Genomic DNA, 18,767 nt, shown 5'->3' on the forward strand with positions numbered 1-18,767 from the left:
TGCTTTTTCCAGAAAGGGAGTGATGGAACCCCTCATTACCTTGGAAAACTCTGCCTTAGAGTTTGACATCGTGGGAATTTATTTACCCTATTTTTATGAAAGTTGACCTTTAGCTTAGATTTTTAGTCAAGAGAAATAAGGACCATAAATGGAATGTAGTCATTCCACTTCAAACTGAAGTTGGAAACCCACAGTAAATGTGGGGAGGCCTCACCCAGCACCTTTTGCTACTGAAAGAGAAAACATAAGAGAACAGCTTTATTGGAACAAAAATTGTGGGTTGATCACAACCCAAGGAGACAAAGTGGGGTTTCCACATTCAGCCCAGCCCATAGAGAATTTAAGGGCTGGGTTCTCATTTCTAAGACGGAGGGGGTTTGTGTCTGTAATGAGCCCACTTTCCTTTGAATTGATAGAGCGAGCCATTCAGCTGTTGTTGGGATGCCGGCATGCTGCTGAGAGCTTCCTGTTGGCGGAACACAGCATGGTGGGAGAAATCGAGGATGACCTGGCCCAGGCCTATGCTGCCTTAGGTAAGATGTGCGTCTTCACCTTCCGCTCCAAGGAATGACCCTGCCTTGTGCGTTTGGTCATGATCTTAGCCTCGTCTGGTTGGTTCTCTCTTAGTCTTTCAACTGAGGCCGCTCTCACTTCCATTTAGCTTTCCTTACCCTGAAAATGTTCATCCACAGTTGACTGTGGTTCTTTTCTGGAACCAGATTTTCCTTTCTTTACAGGGGACTGGGAGAAGTCAGCCGCCCATCTACAGAAGAGTCTCCGAGTGGTTGAGGTTCGCCACGGGCCAACCAGTGTTGAGATGGGCCATGAACTCTTCAAACTGGCCCAAATCTTCTTCAATGGGTAAGCCTTTCTCTTGTTTCCTAGCACTTCACCAGGCCACATACCGTTCTTCTATTAGGCTCTTCTGTGTATCCCTTTTTTTTTCTACAGTGCTTTTAAGCATGTTGACACGTCTTTATTTCCCGTTTAGGAGAGATTCTTCCTTCTGTTCTGCTGACAAACTTGAAACTTTAGAATTTCCTCCTGGGAGATATGGGGAAGCTCTTAGCTCTGAAGGGAGTTTCCCAGGGAGAACTTGCCCAGGCCCCCGCCCCCCAACCTGCCACCGCCACCTCATAGAGGTTCTTCTCAGTCCCCTCCCCCACCCCGCCCCACCCCCACCCCCCACAGTTATTCACACACACACCCTCAGCACTCATTCTTAGCACCCTCAGCTCCAGGGCCTCTTCCTTCCCCTGGTCCTATTCCTGGTCCTATTCCTGGTCCTATTCCTTTTAAAGCAGCTGTAATCAAGCACGAGTCATCTGGCTCCCCAGGGGACACCTGGCAATGTCTGGAGACATTTTTTGATTGTCATGACTCAGGGTGGAGGCCAGAGATGCTGTTAAACATCCGACAGTGCACAAGACAGCCCCCGCACACACACAGCTAAGAATTATCCGGCCCCAAATGTCAACAGTGTCAAGGTTGAGAAACCCAGCTTTAAAGGTTAAAAGGAAAGAAGAGTAGGGTTGATGAGTTGACGCCTCATCCGCTTTTGTAACTGGGATCACTAGGAGGCCCTGATGTCAGTATTTCTAGACGGAATATGTCCAACCTTGGTAAAGCTGCTGTGTGGGAAAGTGTTTGAAGCTCGGTCCTAGGATTTTGAGGTGGGTGGACCTGATACCCAAGACATAGAGGCAGTCCACCCCATCAGAGAGAGGGAAAGGGCTGCAGGGTCAGGCCATAGGCGGACTCCGTGAGTCTAAGGTAGAGACTGCTGAGTGAACCTTGGCGTAAATATCACATTAGTGCTTTGAGATCTGCCTGTTTCTCAGAATCCTGGGATCTTTATACCTTTTTTTCATAACTCTCATCTCAAACTCTGCCTTTCAGTGTGTTTCTGAGAGTCTTATCTGCCCTTCTAGATTGTAAGATCCTTGAAGACAAAAAGGTATGAGTAGGCCCTCAGTTAATGTTTGCCTGATTGAATGGGTGGATTCACTCCTCTTACCTCCTTTGGTTCAGGTTTGCAATACCCGAAGCTCTGAACACAATACAACAGGCAGAAAAGGTTCTGCTGGTGCACTATGGCCCTTGGAATGACGAGATCCAGGAGCTACAAAAGATGAAATCCTGTTTGTTGGACTTGCCGCCCATCCCTGTGGGACCCGACGAATAGGGTCCCAAGGGGACCTTGACCAACAGGAAAGGAGCCCGTGTGGGAGGAGTTAAAGAGGGTCTGTTGCTGCTGAGCTGTCGCCAAACAATACAGGACTTGCCGGACAGTCACAAGCCTAGTGTATGAGGGGAGGGGAGGGCTTAGAAAGCTTTGCAGTTAGAGACGTGCTCACCTATGTTGTTTTTTTTTTTCTACATCTTTATTGGAGTATAATTGCTTTACAATGGTGTGTTAGTTTCTGCTTTATAACAAAATGAATCAGCTATACATATACATATGTTCCCATATCTCTTCCCTCTTGCGTCTCCCTCCCTCCCACCCTCCCTATTGCTCACCTATTTTGATGAATGTTTCTTGAAGTAGTTAACTGCTCTGCAACAAAAACTCCTGGTTCCCAGAAAAAAACTTAAAACTGGTATCTGGAGAACCTAAGCCCTTTAAAAGGATTTTAGCTGATCTGCAGGCATCTGGATGTTAGCCTGGGGTTTTGGCTAGACGCCACCTCACTAAATGATGATAGTCTGTTTCCCTGGAACATTCCTTTGGATTCTAGTAGTAATGAGACGTTGTGTACCACTCCAGTGGGAACTTAAACTCTTAATAGTCGTATTGTAATTGAAAAATAATTATAAGCAAGAAATTAGTGAGGCTCCTTACCTCTGGAGGTATAGTTTCATTTATGGTACCTAGCTTCCTTGAATCCTTTGTTAAAACCAGTGGAGTATCAATTGTGAATAGAGAAATAAATATGGGGCCATTTTATTGTTGGGGAATTTCTTCCTAGGATGGCAACTCTAAATTTGTTTTCTACCAGTTTTCGAGTCCTTATTCTCTGGTTTTCATTCTATACTCTGGGCAGACTCACTGACCAAACACTAATAAAATCAAGCTTGTAGCAATGACTTTATAACACATCGTTTCTGAGTTCTGTTTATTAGCAAGCCTGAAAAGAGACCGCTCTTTTCTACCTCCCCAAGCAGGCAAATGAAATACAGACTGCATAATTACTGAGAAGGGCAAAAAAAAAAAACAACTTCAGAAGAAGTTGAGGGTGTGGGCATTGCTGCTAGCGGTTTCACACTTAAGAGACAAAAAGTAGGAATGATAGCTGTTGTCTACCTGGATGTATAGCAATAGTCTAAACCCCATCCCAGTCAGAAGGCTGGGAGACTCTGGGTCTGACCCCTGGGTGCTCTATCACCACTGGGGACCATGTGGTTCAGATGAGTTGGTGGAAAAGAATACACACTGCTTTGAGAGCTTGCCCACCCCAGCCATGCCCAAGAAGTGCCCAGTGGTTGCCCCGGCATTATAATCAGGAACTGAATAGCCCTGAAGCTGCCTGGGAGTAGCTTTTCAGGAAGCTCAGTGTTCAGAACATGGTTCACACTCAAATATTTGAATGAAGGGCAGGCAGAATCACATTTATCTTCCTTTCTACTAACTCACTTTGGCAAGGGCTGTGGCCAATGAGATGTTTTGGTAGAGCTAACTCTTTCAAGAAGAAAAATTTAGTCTTGACCAATTCTGTAGTTCTTTTCCAAACACTCGGCATGTTTCATGTTCCTGAAAAAGGAGGTTCTGTTGTACTTTGTAAAATAGGCCCCCTTCCTTAAAAAGAATATGTGTAGAATTTTACATAGCAGACCTCATTTTATGTGAACCTGAGAGCTTTCTTTAAATGCTCTATAAAATAAAGAATTCTTTCCTGAAGTTACAGACTTCCTCCCTTATCTGTCTGCATGTTATCCTGTGTTGTCAGGTGACATTAGCTTGACGGGGGGATATCCGTGCCTTGCATTAAAACCTGAAGTCCGGTGTATTTAAGAGCATGGTCCACCGATTGTGGAGACAGGAAATTCCTTCCCGGGGGATTAGTGACCTAGAGTGTAAACCCCACAGAGCAGAGAATCCATCCCGACATCATACAATGTAAACAACTACAGTTCTTTTTTTTTTTTTACAACTATAGTTCTTATCTCACCTGGTGACTTTTTCTGCAGAGTTTAGTTAGACCCAGGCTATAAATACAGGACCAGCAAATTCCTAAAGGGTTATTTATCTTCATATTAAATTTAACATAGCTCAAAATAGGAGGAACAGGGTAACAAAAGTTAAGGATAAAGCACTTTTATTGCAAAGTATACATTGAAACATAGGGGCAGCCTTCATGGAATATATAAGCTGCCATCCCTCTAGCGTTTTCTTCTGGGGTATTTGAACACTAAATTGGAGTATTAAGTGCCCCTGGGGTCCAGAATTTTGCCTATGAAGAGAAGGGCCCCTGTGTCTGTGTCCCTCAGTACAAAGATGAAAGGCTGGTTAAGGTGATAGTCCAGAGAGAAGGTGAGGTGGGCAGGCTGGAGCCCTGGGCTGGGGGTGGTACCCGCCCCATCTTCATTCCACTCAAAGCCAGTGCGATGTTCCACTTGAGTAAGTTTGATAGGTTTGCCCGTGATCTTGCTAAAGTCTGGTGAATCAAACAAGGACTGCAACTCTGCAGAGATCGAGAGGGATTTCCGTTAAAACCTTGCCTCATCAACACCCCAAGGAAGAGTACAGTCCTGATTCTTAAATTCTGATTCTCGAGAAGGCAAGCAAGCTGGGAGTGGAACAACCACTTTTGACCTGTGAGGTGTGTAGAGCTCTGGGCTGGTTAAGGGTTAAGTGACTTGCCCAGGAGCACACAGCAAGTGAGGTTAAGATTAGAAACCAGGTCAGCAGACCTATCTTGAGAGGCAGTGTTCTGAGTTGCTGTTATAAGACGTATGCTCTTGGGGCTGAGGAATGAGTCTGATAAGGAAGGCAGTTCAGTCTTCCCCTCCAGCACTATTAGAATTAAGGAGTCATCCCTGGCCTCGGTGCAATGCCATGGAGCCTTTGCGTTCCGCTTAGCAAGGTGGAAGGCTCAAAGACTCTACCCCACCCACCCCAGGAGCAACGAGGTCTTGCAGAAACATACTCATCTCCTGCACGGACTTTGTGAGTTCGCCTTCGTAACTCAGCTTCAGCTTGGGGATGGTCAGGACCGCTTGAACAGTCTTCAGTTCTCGGTCTATGTCATGAATGAACTCAGAGGTGAGGCTCTCTTCTATAATGGTCAGGTTCTGGGTCACTTTCAGAGGCAGGAAGAAAATGATACTCGTGCTGCCGGTCAAGGGCAGCTGGGCAATCTGACACAACAGGGAGGAAGCACATGCGTTAGTCCTTTGGAGCCCAGGAGCCTAGAGATAGGCACACCCCCCCAAGCCGCCTTCTCCTCTCCTGTAACCAGGCCCTGCCACGCTTTCCCAGCCCCTCATCTATGTAACAGTTGTCCCCCTAAGCTAATTGCTTTCCGGCAGCAAGATGTCTACTGATGTTTCTTCAAAAAGTAGGCCATTGTCCTTTCTTACCTGGGCCTAATACCAACTGAAGTTATCTGCTGAAAGAATTTTCTCCTGTGGTTCTAAAGAGCTAGAATTGAATTCCAGGTCTGTGTTTTCTCCCAAGGTTTGTCTGCCAACAGTTACTGATCATCTGTTATGTACAGAGCCCTGGACTAGAAATGGGGACTCCGGGCAGAGCACACAGAAGGAGCAGTACAGTGGTCCTCTGAGCAGCGGTCCTTAACCTCAGGTCCGCAGGACAGATGGCATCAGAGGTCCCAAGAGCCCCTGAAATCATCTACAGAAATGCATACGTGGCATTTCTGTCCAGTGCTTCAGGTGTTTTGTCCGATTTCCAAAGAAAAAAGTTAAGAACTACTGACTTCGAATTTTCAAAAGTCAGGTAGGAAAGACTTAGAATGCCAGCAGTTTGGAGTTGTGACGGTTTTTGAAAGTTTAACTTTGACTTCTAGAAATACAAGTTCTCCCCCCAGAAAAAGAGAAAAAGAAGGAAAGAAAAGACAAGAATTAACACCAGCCTTTGAGTGCCCAATCTTCTTTTTAAATTCTTTAATTTCATGCTTATTAACATTTTTTCAGATTCATTCAGACATATAGTATACGTTGATCATGACACTCCCCTGCATACTTTTTTTTGGGGGGGGGGGCCGCACAGCATGTGGGATCTTAGTTCCCTAGACCCACATCCCCTGCATTGGAAGCGCGGTCTTAACCGCTGGACCACCAGGGAAGTCCCTTGAGTGCCCAGTCTTGAGGGCCCATTTCACATTACCTTATCAACCCTTACCGGAAACCCTGCATGAGAGGATAAGTTTAGATAACTATGCCCCTTTATTTTGAGGAAAAAAGGCTCAGAGAAACTATTAACTTACTGAAAGTCCACAGCAGGTAAAATTTAGACCGCTGTCAGATCTCAAAATTCATTCTGTTCCCACTACGCCATCCTGCCTGTCCCCGCACCCAGTACTCACTCTACCCTACAGACCTTGCAGTTGAGATCAGAATCCAAGCCGTAGCGTAAAATGGCCTTAGGGTCTGACATCATGGGGACTTTCACGGTCCTCTCCTCATCCAAGTGGAAATCATCTAGGGAAGTCTTTCTGGAGTCAAACTTTGTTACCCACTGCCCTGGAATGAAACAAATGGAGTGCCCTGAGCCCCAGGAGACCAGAAAGGCGTTGGGACCGTGCTGAGACCAAAGCATACTGCTGAAAATTGCCTGGCTTCAGGAATCTTAGTCGTCAGAGGCCCTGATACATCAGGGAATAGCTCTATCTCAGAATGTGCAGTCTGGACCACAAAATTTCTAGGGTCCTGAATACCTTCCATACGTAAACTCAGGAGGAAATAGGTTGATTGTCGGGTTTATTCAAGTTCTGTGATAGCCTAGGAGAAAGGCAAACTGGTGTAGACTTCTACAGTGGTGTGTCCGGAAGACAATCCAGGGAGGCCAGAGCTGGAAGGGACCTCGACATCATGTCACCAACCCTCTCATAGCTGAAAAAGCCTGGAACCCCAGAGAGGTGAAGTGCTTACCAGTGCTCACACAGCTGGCCGGTAGTTTAACGTGGCCTGTAACAGCTTCTTTCAGGTCCTGGAGCTCAGTGCTTCAGGGAGGACTTTTCTCTAGGAGTTTAGGGGTCCACTCTGCCTGATAGACATTTTAAGGGGAGGCTGCCCAAAATCCGACCCAAGGCTCATGAATAGGGCTGGCCTCACACTGGGCCCGTGGAATAGACTCGGGCATATCAACACAGCCTAGAAGAATGTTGTTAGAAAACTAACAACGGTTTATCAACGACCGGGCATGATGCTAGGGTCCATGTGAAGATGGGAGATGGGGGAAGGGGAAGGGGAAGCTGGGGTGAAGTGAGAGAGTGGCATGGACATACATACACTACCAAATGTAAAATAGCTAGTGGGAAGCAGCCGCATAGCACAGGGACATCAGCTCGGTGCTTTGTGACCACCTAGAGGGGTGGGATAGGGACGGTGGGAGGGAGACGCAAGAGGGAGGAGATATTGGGGATATATGTGTATGTATGGCTGACTCATCTTGTTGTAAGGCAGAGACTAGCACACCATTGTGAAGCAGTTATACTCCAATAAAGATGTAAAAAAAAAAAGATGGGAGACGACACAGAGTGTCCCTGAAGTCAGTGTATCGTCCCTGAGTGAGAGACGAGAAAACAGGCCCCAAAAGGCTATGAAGCTTGTGCAGGGCTCTCCAGCCAGTACAGGCAGAGCTGGGCCTGGACCCTCACCTGGCTCCAGCCAGAAGTCTACCAGTGCCTTCCCCAAACAGGTGCAAGAGTGGGAGTGCCCCCTTACCTCTGCGAGTCTTTCTCTACGGCCCCTTGCACTTTGTAGGCACTTATCCAATGTTTGCCTTGGGTTTGATGGCAAGCGGGCAGCCCTCAGGCAGGTGCCTCTCCTGGGTCCTCCTCTGCCTTCTTTGACTCCCCCTCTTTCCTGGCCCCATCTGACACTTATTGTCTACCCTTGGCCAAAAGCCGAGTGGAGAAGCCCTCACCCTTGAAGTAAGCCACACCAAGAAGGAGAATGCTGATTCCACTGGGCATCTCCCTCGTGGACCTAGCGATTTTCCCTTTCATCCGGGCCTGCACCCAGCTGTTAATCTCCTGAAGGTCCAGGTGAGTGTTGCCGGTCAAGATCCTGGGCCTGGTCCCATACGACTTTTCCAGGGGTGCGACAAAGCTGGCTTTTATCCGCAGCTCTGCAGAGAGACGGGGCAGAGGTTACTGTGCTCTGAGCTAACCCAGCATCCTCTCTGAGAGGTTCTGGTTGACCCTCAGCAGGCCCTGACTTCCTGCCTGGCATCTTCCCGGGACGCGCCAGGGCTCTGTGCCAGCTTCCCCAGGCACTGGACGGGGAACAACAGATCTCACTCATTACTGTTTCTCTTCACACCACTGCCCTTGCCCGACCCTCCCACTGCCTCCCTCGGCCCATTTCCTCTTTCCGATCCTCTCTGGGTTCACAGGGCCCCTTCCTGCCCCCCCCAGGGCCAGGCCTGGCCAGCGCAGACGTGCTCTGGTGTTTAGAAGGAAACCCCCATGTGCAGCACAGAGCCCCACGCGCCTCAGGCAGCCCGGGCGACTCACTCCTCTCAAAGACGATACGGGAAGCACTCTTGAGGTTCTTCTCCGGGGCGGTGACGGAGGCAAGGAGTTCCTTATAGGTATCGTGAATGTCTGCCTTGCTGATCAGGTCATAGTAGAGAGCCCGGTGAATGCTGGATTCTGTCCGCTGCTCCGCTCCTGCCAGAGGGATGGACGTGTGAACCTCTGTAACTGCCCACTGGGGCCCAAGTCAGGCCAGCTCCTGGGACGGGGCAGGGACACCACACCCTGTCTTCTTGTCTGCTGGTACTGGGGACGTTCTAGGTGGAAAGGAATTTGAAGGCAATGGAGGAAAAATAGATTTTCCTGAAGGTAGGCTAAAGGCATCAGGCCTAGAGAGATAGAAGGGTGGGAATGAGGGTTCAAGTCCCTGTGCTTCTCCCATCACAACACTTACCAGACTGTTCTGCAGTTTCCTGTTTATTCGTTTCCCCCGTGAGCTCAGCTGTGTGACCCGAGCGACGGCACAGACCGTGCCTGTTTGTGTGCAGTTATGTCCCCAGAACCTAGCCACACCGACGAGGCTGGCACGTAGGAGAAGCTCGCTTAAGGAATGTCAATAAGTGGTCCCAAGGCCACACACCCGGGTCAGCAGTGCTCTGCCCCCCGGAGCTCCCACTCCGCACACGCCGGGACCCCCAGGCCCAGCCTCTCGGCCCTCTTCACCCTCCCTGAGTGAAGTGTCTCCAGGGCTTAGAGTCAGATATGTGCAGAGGCCGGAGGGCAGCTCTAGGATGCAGGGCTTTCTGCATCCAGGAACTCACCCAGCGAAAGGGCAGAGAGCGCCGTGGCCACGCTGAGCGGAGACAGGAGCACGTTAGCAGCGGGGCTCTCCCTGGATCTCACGCGGTACAAGTCGTAGCCAAAGTTGGAGACGGCGGCCGCCAGCTTGTTCACAGGGACCTTGAAGAAGGGATCCTCCTCCTCCACTGGCAGCCCCGTGGTCTCGGGGGCCGGGGAGCCCTGCATTTGAGCACAAGGACCAGTGCAGATGGGCACAGGATGCCTGGTCTCATCGCTTTGTGTGGGACTGTCCTGGTCCTGAGGGCTGTCCTGCCTGAGGATGGTACACTTAGCCTAACGTTGGAGCGAGTCTGTGTCCCCTGCTCCTGTAGGGGCGCCCTGCTGGGGAGAAGTTAGCTGGCCAGCTTTAAGCACCAGTGACCTGTGAGCCTCAGGCCTGTAACACATTAAAAATAAATAAATAAATAAAAGGAGAGGAGTCCCCCTTCCCAAGAAATTCCGTTCTCAGGCCAGACAGGCTCCCTGTCTGCTTACCCTTGCGCACTGCTCGCGGGTCTCCACCTGGACCCTCCTATCAAACCCTTCCTGTCTTTCATGGCCCTGATGAGATATCACCCCCTCCACCACAGACTTTCCCCGATGGCCCCAATCTGAAGGCACCTCTTGGCTTTCTGACCATTTTTTCAGAGTCAACTACCGCTTCTGTATTAACCGCCTACCATGTGCCAGCCTCTGTGCTAGTTCTTTTTATTTGACTTACTTCATGTCATACTAGTCAATGTAGATGATACCACCAAAGACTACTATCTCAAAACTCTGAGTTCCTTGAAAGCCAGAACTGAGTCTCATATTTCCACCCATCCCCAGCACCTACAGAGTAGGTGTTCAGTAGATAAAAAATAAGTGACTGTCTGTGATGGCCCTGTAAGGATATTTTTAATCCCATTTTATAGATAAGAAAACAGACTCAAGTAACAGTGACTTGTCTAAGATGATAAAGCTAGTGAGAGGTTGAACCAGAATTCAAACTTGGAACTCAAGACAAAGTCCAGGGACTTCCCTGGTGGTGCAGTGGTTGAGAAGTTTTGAGCCCTGGTCCGGGAACATCCCACATGCCGCGGAGCAACTAAGCGTGTGCACCACAACTACTGAGCCTGCTCTGTAGAGCCCACGAGCCACAACTACTGAGCCCACATGCCACAACTACTGAAGCCCGCATGCCTAGAGCCCGTGCTCCGCAACAAGAGAAGCCACCGAATGAGAAGCCCACGCACCGCGGCGAAGAGTAGCCCCCGCTCGCCTCAACTAGACAAAGCCCGCACGCAGCAATGAAAACCCAACACAACCAAAAATTAATTAATTAATTTTTTAAAAAAAGACAAGGGACTGGTCCAGAAGTACCCTGGTCCCTTGTGTGACAGTCACTCCCCCACCGCCACTGTCACATAGCATGGGCTTCTCAGCGTCTGCCTTTGCAACCCGACTGTGCTCTCTCCGGACAGGAAAGAGGCCTTTCCACACTCTCATACCTCTGCTGCACCCTGGTCAGGACTGGAACAAATATCCGAGGCCACCACCCACTCAGTGAGACCCACAAGTAATGCAAGGTAATGAGAAAAGGTCTTCACTGAAGGGACAGCCCTGGACTTGTTAGAGCGTTTTTGCCTTTCACCTTGTTGGATCTTACGTTTGTCCCCACTCTGTTCTGTGAAAGGCAGGGTGAGACACTTAATGTTTTGCTGATGGAAAAACCAAGGCCCTGTCTAGACAGAAAGGCCAGAGCCTGGCCTGCAACCTGGGTGTTGTCCTGTCTCCCGTGCTGCCTACTGAGGAGGGGCTGGAATTGCTTATGCCCCCCCAGGCCCCCACCACACACACCCCGACTCTGACCTCCTCCAGGCCCGTGTTCTGGCAGCTGCCGTACCCGAGGAGGGCTCCAGTCCAGAGGAGTAGCACAAAGGCCTGCATCCTGGGGCCTGCAAGAAAGCAAAAGGGGTGGCAGGCTGCTTCCCTCACCCACCACCCTGCAACACCCGGCCACCCTGGGCAGGTAGCAGGGCCTTGGTAGGGCTAGGCACCTTCCCTCCAGCCTCCCCGGGCTGGAAGTGGCCCCTTAGCTTGCTGATCCCACCCTCTCAGCACCTCCCCAGCCCTCCCTCTGCCTCACAGCCCACGGTCCTATGGCGAGCTTGTGCTCTCATCCATTGTGTGTGCCAGGAGACCCACCTTTGAGCCTAAACCTCCAGGGTAGTGAAGACCCAGCAGTGGGCTCCTCTGTGTGGACATGGGCTTTTCCCTGCGGGCACACTCACCAGCTCTTGATATAGGATTTGGGTCAATGTCTAGTAAAAGCATGGGGGCAGAACCTAGGTCTCAGATGTAGAATCACAGAATATAGAGAATGGGGGCATCTGGTCCAGCCCCTGCTACCCCCAAGTTCTCAAACTCTCTCCTTGAATTCCTCTGCCCTGGAACCTGTGGCCTCATAAGCAACTCGTTCCTTTCTTGGACAGTTCTGTGTCAAAAGCTCTTACTCTCATGGTTAGGAGTGCTGGGTCTAGTGTCAGACAGCCTGGGTTCAAATCTCAATTCTGTGTCTTCTTTGTGCGGCTTGCGGGATCTTAGTTCCCCGACAAGGGATCGAACCCGGGCCCCAGCAGTGAAAGTGCTGAGTCCTAACCACTGGACCGCCAGGGAATTCCCCTCAATTCTGTGTCTTAATACCTCTCTAAATCTCAGTGTCTTCTCTTGTAAAATGGAAATCAAATAGTACTTACCTATTGTGATGAGAATTAATTAGATGATGCCTTCATAGCACTTAGTGAGTGACACCAGAGACAGGTGAGTTCTCCAATGATCCCTGAGTCAAAATGTGTCTCCCTACTCCTGGAACCCCAGGGCCCCCCTTCTCCCTGGGGGTAGCCATGTCCTCTTCCCCCCACTAGCTCGGATCTAGCTCTGAAACCTCCACGAACTCTTTCCTTCAGGTTAAGTAACCCCACTTCTTAGTATGACCACCCAAGTCCCTTTACCTCCTGAGCAGTAGCCTCTTCGGACAGGACTCTGGTCTGACCCCTGGACCACAAGGGAAAAGGGAACTCTGGGTCTAGGGCTCCCCCATTCCTTGCCTTCCTGCATTCATGGCCTCTATGAGCACACCCCTGGAATCAGGATGTGGAGGTGGGAGGGGAGGAAGGCAGCTGGGGGTGTTCATAAATAAGATCTTCTGAGAGGCCTTCTGGTTAGAACGTGGGACAAGGTCTCAGCAACCAGGACCTCTGCTCTCCCTCCATCCATACTGCCATGTCAAGAACTTATCACCTGGGCTTCCCTGGTGGCACAGTGGTTGAGAATCCATCTGCCAGTGCAGGGGACACAGGTTCGAGCCCTGGTCCGGGAAGATCCCACATGCCGCGGAGCAACTAAGCCCGTGAGCCACAACTACTGAGCCTGCGCTCTAGAGCCCGCAAGCCACAACTACTGAAGCCCGCGTGCCTAGAGCCCGTGCTCCGCAACAAGAGAAGCCACCACAATGAGAAGCCCGCACACTGCAACGAAGAGTAGCCCCGGCTCACCGCAACTAGAGAAAGCCCGCTCGCAGCAACGAAGACCCAACGCAGCCAAAAATAAATAAATAAATAAACAAATTTATATAAAAAAAAAGAACTTATCATCTGTCTTCCCTGCCCCTCGCCTCCCCTGCAGCACAGATACACCCTTGTGTGCACAAACACACACAGGCCAAGGGTCTCAAGCTCGCTCTTCCTTTCATATACCCGTAAACACACACACACACACACACACACACGCTTTCCTGACTTCTCAGAACAAATAGGAAAATTAAGAGTGCAGTGTGTGATTTTTGGTCAAAATCCTTAAAATTAAGTCTAATAAGCCACTGGACAACACTGTAGAGCATGAAAGGCCGCAAAAGAAAAGATGGCCTCTGAGTTTGCTCGGCTTACGGCCGGACGGCCTGTGGGCCCCAGCCCGGCTTTCTATCTAAACGCTGATCTCGAGCACGTGTCTCTCAGTGAGTTCCACAGACCCTTGTGCTCTCAGCCAGCTGCTCTTCCCCGTGGCTGCCCCTGCCACTCAGGGAGAAATCTTCCATTGAGACAACGGAAAAAGCTTTCTGCAGTGCAAGAGAGAGCCCTTAAGGCCATGCAGGCTCAGAGCTGCTCTCTCCACCCGGCCAGCCCCACCCAGCGCTGGCAGGGGCCTTCCCTGGCTGAGCCTCAGCAGACTGGCTTGGCGGAGACTGGAAATTCAGTGAGATGCCGGGCTAGAGGGAAAGCTGTTAGCTCTAGTTCCTGGGCCAGGGTAGGGAACTGAGATAGGAAGGAGGAGGTGGGAGATGTCATCCTGGCATGGTGTTTAAGGAAACCAAGTTCAAATGCACTTGAAGATGGATCTTCTCTGTAGGAGTCCCTACAGAGTCTGAGCCCAAACCTCGGGTCATGTGATCACTTGTCACCACGTGAGTGGACTGAGGACTAAAGATGAGGTGAGCCACCCTGGCAGGGAAAGGCACCTGGGTCCACAGATGGCCCAGAGCCAGTCTCCAGGTCTGAATCCCCCACCTCAAGCCCTGGGGATGAGGGAAGTGGAGAGATGATTGAAAACCCCCTGCAAGGGCAGTGAGGGTAGAGAGTAAGGGTCTGCACGGGGGCCCCTCTGAGCACACTCGGTGCCCTGTCCAAGATGACTGTTCCGTGGGCTTGTCCAGGCCTCCTTCGCCTGGCCAGGGGCACAGGGACAATGGTGCCATCCTGTCCAAAGGGCAGTGTCCAAGCCAGATTCCTGTCCTACCAGGCGGGGGAGGGCAGGGAGAGGAGGTAGATATCCTCCCAGTCAGGCCAAATTCAGACCTGCCTTCCTGCCACATTGCCCAAATCAAGAAACACAAGGAACTGATTTTGTGATCTTGCCTTCAAGCTGGGAGGATAAGTTTGAGCCAGTACATGTGTTTCAGATTAAACCCAGTTGTGAGACGAACACCATCCCTCCTCCTCCTCCCAGGACCGCACAGCCTCCAAGCCACATGGCAGTGGGCCTCATGGGCAGTGCAGGGAAGGGCACCACCCTCTGCCCTGGCTCTGGGAGGGAGATTCCGAGGGGTCCCTCCAGGCCCACCCCACCGTGGTGACCCCATCAGTGCGCAGGCGACTTTTCTTCTGAAGTTTTGGAACCTGAATGAGCGGGGCCAGGGCACCCATGAGTTTCACCTCCCCACACCCCAGAAGGACCAGCCTTAGGGACAGAATTGCCTGGCCCGCTTCCCCTCCCTCCCCTCAGGCTGAGGGCTGAACTCTTGGTGGACCCGCCTGGGCCAGACAATGATGGGGTTTCTGGGAAGCCTGAAGTTTTTCTTTGGCCCAGACCCGCTCCTTGCTGTGGCTTGTCCCAGGGAGCACCAAGGGTGCGGGCAGCCCTTCTCTCCAGCTCCGGCAGCTGAGCCCCCAAATCCCATACACCAGCTGGGCTAAATAGGGGTCATTGTTGGTGAGAGGCCAAACCCCCACTGGCCGCCCAGCGTTTACTGGCAGCTGATTTGGCCAAAGAAAAAGGGTGGGTACTGGATAGAAGGACCCAGCTGTCCTCCATCCCAGCCCTGCCCGGAAGCCTCCCCACAGGCCAGCTGCTTGGCAGTGTCGGGAAGTTACCTTTGAAATCAGCACCAGTTGATTTTGAAAAGGCAGCGGGGAGCTGAGCCCAAGCCATGGCCGGGCTGCAGGATGGGCTGCTTCCCTGACTGCCCCAGTGGAGGTACAGCTCCCCGACAGCCTCCTTCCCCCAAGGCTGCAGAGCCCCCTGAAGTGATGCTCAGACCTGACCCAGCAGCCAAGCTCTCTGCTTCTTCCCCGCCATGACCCCCCTCCATTGTTTCCCACCCATTTCATTCAGGAGTCTTTCCAGCCTCTTCTCCTAGTGGTGCAGTAGGGTTGGGGGATAAGTGGGCTCTGACCCCCAACTCCCTCTACCCTCTCTAACCTACTCACCCTGGTGCCCAAGCTGCAGGAACTACTGTCTCCCCACCTCCTCTCCCTTACACCCCTCTTTTCTGTTCCCTGAAGTACCCCTGCTTCACCCCCGTCGCCCCAGCCCAGAGGAGCCTCCCTTCTTCCCCAGACACACATGCAGACCAGACAGGGAGCTCTTTACCTGTGAGTGCGCTGCAGCTCCGCGCCCAGCCTAGGTCTGCACACTGAGGGGGCTTCTGTAAGCCCCAGAGCTTTTTCTGCTGCCTCCTAATCCAGCGTCCAGCAGGCTTCAGATTACAGCTACTCCTTTCTTAAAGCGACCTGCACTCAATTTGGAGTCTGTGATTGCATCATGGTCCGGTGTTAACTTTAACCCACAGCTGCCCTTCCACCACACACCCCCAGACAGACACATTCACACACCCTACTGTTCCACCAGACCTTCTTTGGGGTCCTGGCATTCCCACCCAACAGGGCAGCCTGGCCAGCCTGGGTGGGAGCCAGGACTGAGGAAGAGTCTCGCAGGAGGAGGCCCAGGAGGAGGCCGGAATAGAGGAAGCGGTGGCCCAGAACTGGGACTCTGGGTTTTTCCTGGTCCTTGGCTCTGGTACTCGGATTTGGGGCAAGACATCACTCATGGCTCCTACCTTTCCTCAGCTGGAAAACGAGGGGTTGGTACTAGGATGTCTGTGTGCTTTTTTAGCCCTGAAATGCTCTGATTTCTGAAGATCAGAAAAGGCAGTGGGGAAATATCTGACCAGAGGAAGAATGACATGAACTGTAAACATTAGTCCTGAGAGGAGGCTGAGCGTGTGTGCCTGCCACCCACCTGGGCACCGCAGACATCACCTGGGAGGAGACCACCGAGGCCTTGCTCACCTTGGGGCGTTTAGGAACTTGCAATGCAGTTGTGAAACTAAAATACTGACATGGGAAATAATTAGGGAATGTACCAAAACGTTTTCTAGGCATGTGTGGATCCTGGTCAGAAGCCCAGTGGTCATTCAGACAAAGGGGGATCAGAAAAGGAAGGGAGAGCCTCTGGGATATTTAGAGGAAGAGAAAATTTAGGGGAACTTCACCTCCTGTGAGGCTCCAGGGAGCAGAGCTAGGGCCCCTGGAAATTTCCAGTGAACCAGATTCAGCTTTATATAAGGAAGAGTGTATCAACAGTCAAGAGTTCATCCCTGGCAGTCCAGTGACTAGAACTCTACGTTTCCACTGCACGGGGTCCAGGTTCGATCCCTGGTCAGGAAACTAGGATCCCACAGGCTGCAGCCAAAAAAAAAAAAGAGTTCAATCATTTCTTTTTTTTTAAATTTTATTATTTATTTGGCTGTACCAGGTCTTAGTTGTGACATGAGGGATCTTAGTTTCTGCCTGCGGGATCTTTAGTTACAGCATGCAGGCTCTTAGTTGTGGTATGTGGGATCTAGTTCCCTGACCAGGGATCGAACCCAGGTCCCCTACATTGGGAGCTCGGAGTCTTAGCCACTGGACCACCAGGGAAGTCTCCAGAGTTCAATCCATTCAACCAAAAATTGAAGACCGCTACTCAAAGCACTCACTAGGTACACAGAGAAGGAGTACACAGATGACTAAGACTCAGTGCCCACCCTTCAGAAGCTCACTGGCTAATAACAGAGGATGACGTGAGGACAGATCGTATAATTCGGCACATTCTGTGATAGCAGTCTCTACAGCCATGCCATCCAATATGATAGCCACTAACCACATGTGGCCATGGAGCAATTGAAATGTGGCCAGTCTGGGTTGTGATCTGCTATAAGTATAAAGTACACACTAGATTTTGAACATTTAGTATGAAAAAGAATGTGAACTATCTCAGTAATGTTGACCCTGATTACATATATTAGGTTAAATAAATATATTGTTAAAATTAATTTCACCTATTTCTTTTTTAATGTGGCTGCTAGGAAATCTTAAATTACATATGCGGTTTGCATTGTATTTCTACTGGACAGCACTGCTCTATAGGGTATCGTGGCAGCACAGCTGGAATATATGAATCTAAGCTGAGTCTTGAATAAGAATGAGCTAAGCATAGAAAGGTGGGAAGGCGTTACTATCCTGTGGACAATTTAAAACTGGATCCCTGTCTCACACCATGCACAAAGATTAACTGTAGGTGCATTAGAGGTTTAAATGTTTCTGAAAAACAATTTCTGTTTTTGCAGAACCTTTTTTTTAACATTTATATTTTTTCATTTTTTTTATTGGAGTATAGTTGATTTACAATGTTGTGTTAGTTTCTGCTGTACAGCAAAGTAAATCAGTTATACATATACATACACCCACTCTTTTTTAAATTCTTTCCCCATATAGGTCATTACAGAGTACTGAATAGAGTTCCCTGTGCTATACAGTAGGTCCTTATCTGTTATCTATTTTATATATGGTAGTGTGTATATGTCAATCCCAATCTCCCAATTTATCCCTCGCCCCCTTTCCCCCCTGGTAACCATAAGATTGTTTTCTACATCTGTGACTCTACTTCTGTTTTGTAAATAAGTTCGTTTGTACCAGTTTTTTAGATTCCACATATAAGTGATATCATATAATATTTGTCTTTCTCTGTCTGACTTACTTCACTCAGTATGACAACCTCTAGGTCCATCCATGTTGCTGCAAATGGCATTACTTCATTCTTTTTTATGGTTGAGTAATAGTCCATTGCATATATGTACCACATCTTCTTTATCCATTCCTCTGTCGATAGACATTTAGGTTGGTTCCATGTCCTGGCTATTGTCAATAGTGCTGCAATGAATATTGGAATAATAATTATTCTATATATAATAATTATTATTATAATTATTATAATTCTGTTCGAATTATGATTTTCTCTGGATATATGCCCAGGAGTGGGGTTGCTGGCTCATACAGTAGCTCTATTTTAAGTTTTTTAAGGAACCTCCATACTGTTCTCCATAGTAGCTGTACCAGTTTACATTCCCACCAACAGTGCAGGAGGGGTCCCTGCAGAACCTTTTTAATGACTTTTTATTTAAATTATTCACTTATTTTTGAATAGGTATTTCTTAAATATGGTTCAAAACTCAAAAGCAACTAAAGATATACAGTGAATGACTCCTTTTCACTCTGATCCCCAGTCACCTGATTCCACTCCCTGGAGATGGCTGATGTTAATCTCTTTCATATGTATCCTTTCAGAGCTCATTTTAATGGCTTAAACAACAAATGCAAACACAGATACACAACAGGAAAAAATGTAAATATTTTAGAAAAATGTATAGATGGACTTATCTGTGATCTCTCAGTAGGAAAGTTTTTTTAGACA

At 49.6% G+C, this 18,767-nt stretch overlaps 2 protein-coding genes across 2 annotated transcripts in view; one reads left to right on the top strand and one right to left on the bottom strand.

Moving 5' to 3' along the window:
• Positions 1 to 3,097, top strand: part of SMYD4 (SET and MYND domain containing 4) — a 42,124-nt gene extending 39,027 nt beyond the window's left edge. Inside the window, exons 9-11 of the mRNA XM_022595480.3 lie at positions 417 to 533; positions 738 to 861; positions 2,032 to 3,097. Of these exons, the coding sequence (XP_022451188.1) occupies positions 417 to 533; positions 738 to 861; positions 2,032 to 2,185 (395 nt within the window). The 3' untranslated portion in view covers positions 2,186 to 3,097. The remainder of the gene's footprint in view (positions 1 to 416; positions 534 to 737; positions 862 to 2,031) is intronic.
• Positions 3,098 to 4,299: 1,202 nt separating this feature from the next.
• SERPINF1 (serpin family F member 1) lies at positions 4,300 to 15,779 on the bottom strand. Its single transcript, XM_022595482.3, has 8 exons — positions 15,627 to 15,779; positions 11,352 to 11,437; positions 9,482 to 9,680; positions 8,700 to 8,855; positions 8,108 to 8,311; positions 6,560 to 6,702; positions 5,148 to 5,358; positions 4,300 to 4,682 (listed from the first exon to the last, which is right to left on the bottom strand). The coding sequence occupies exons 2-8, from the start codon at positions 11,427 to 11,429 to the stop codon at positions 4,423 to 4,425; spliced, it is 1,251 nt and encodes a 416-aa protein (XP_022451190.1). The 5' UTR covers positions 11,430 to 11,437; positions 15,627 to 15,779; the 3' UTR covers positions 4,300 to 4,422.
• Between the last annotated feature and the right edge of the window lie 2,988 nt (positions 15,780 to 18,767).

The sequence above is a fragment of the Delphinapterus leucas genome, chromosome 19 (assembly GCF_059928025.1).
Source record: "Delphinapterus leucas isolate spDelLeu-1000000601 "Yukka" chromosome 19, BTC_Dleu_Yukka2, whole genome shotgun sequence".
Classification (NCBI taxonomy): Eukaryota; Metazoa; Chordata; class Mammalia; order Artiodactyla; family Monodontidae; genus Delphinapterus; species Delphinapterus leucas.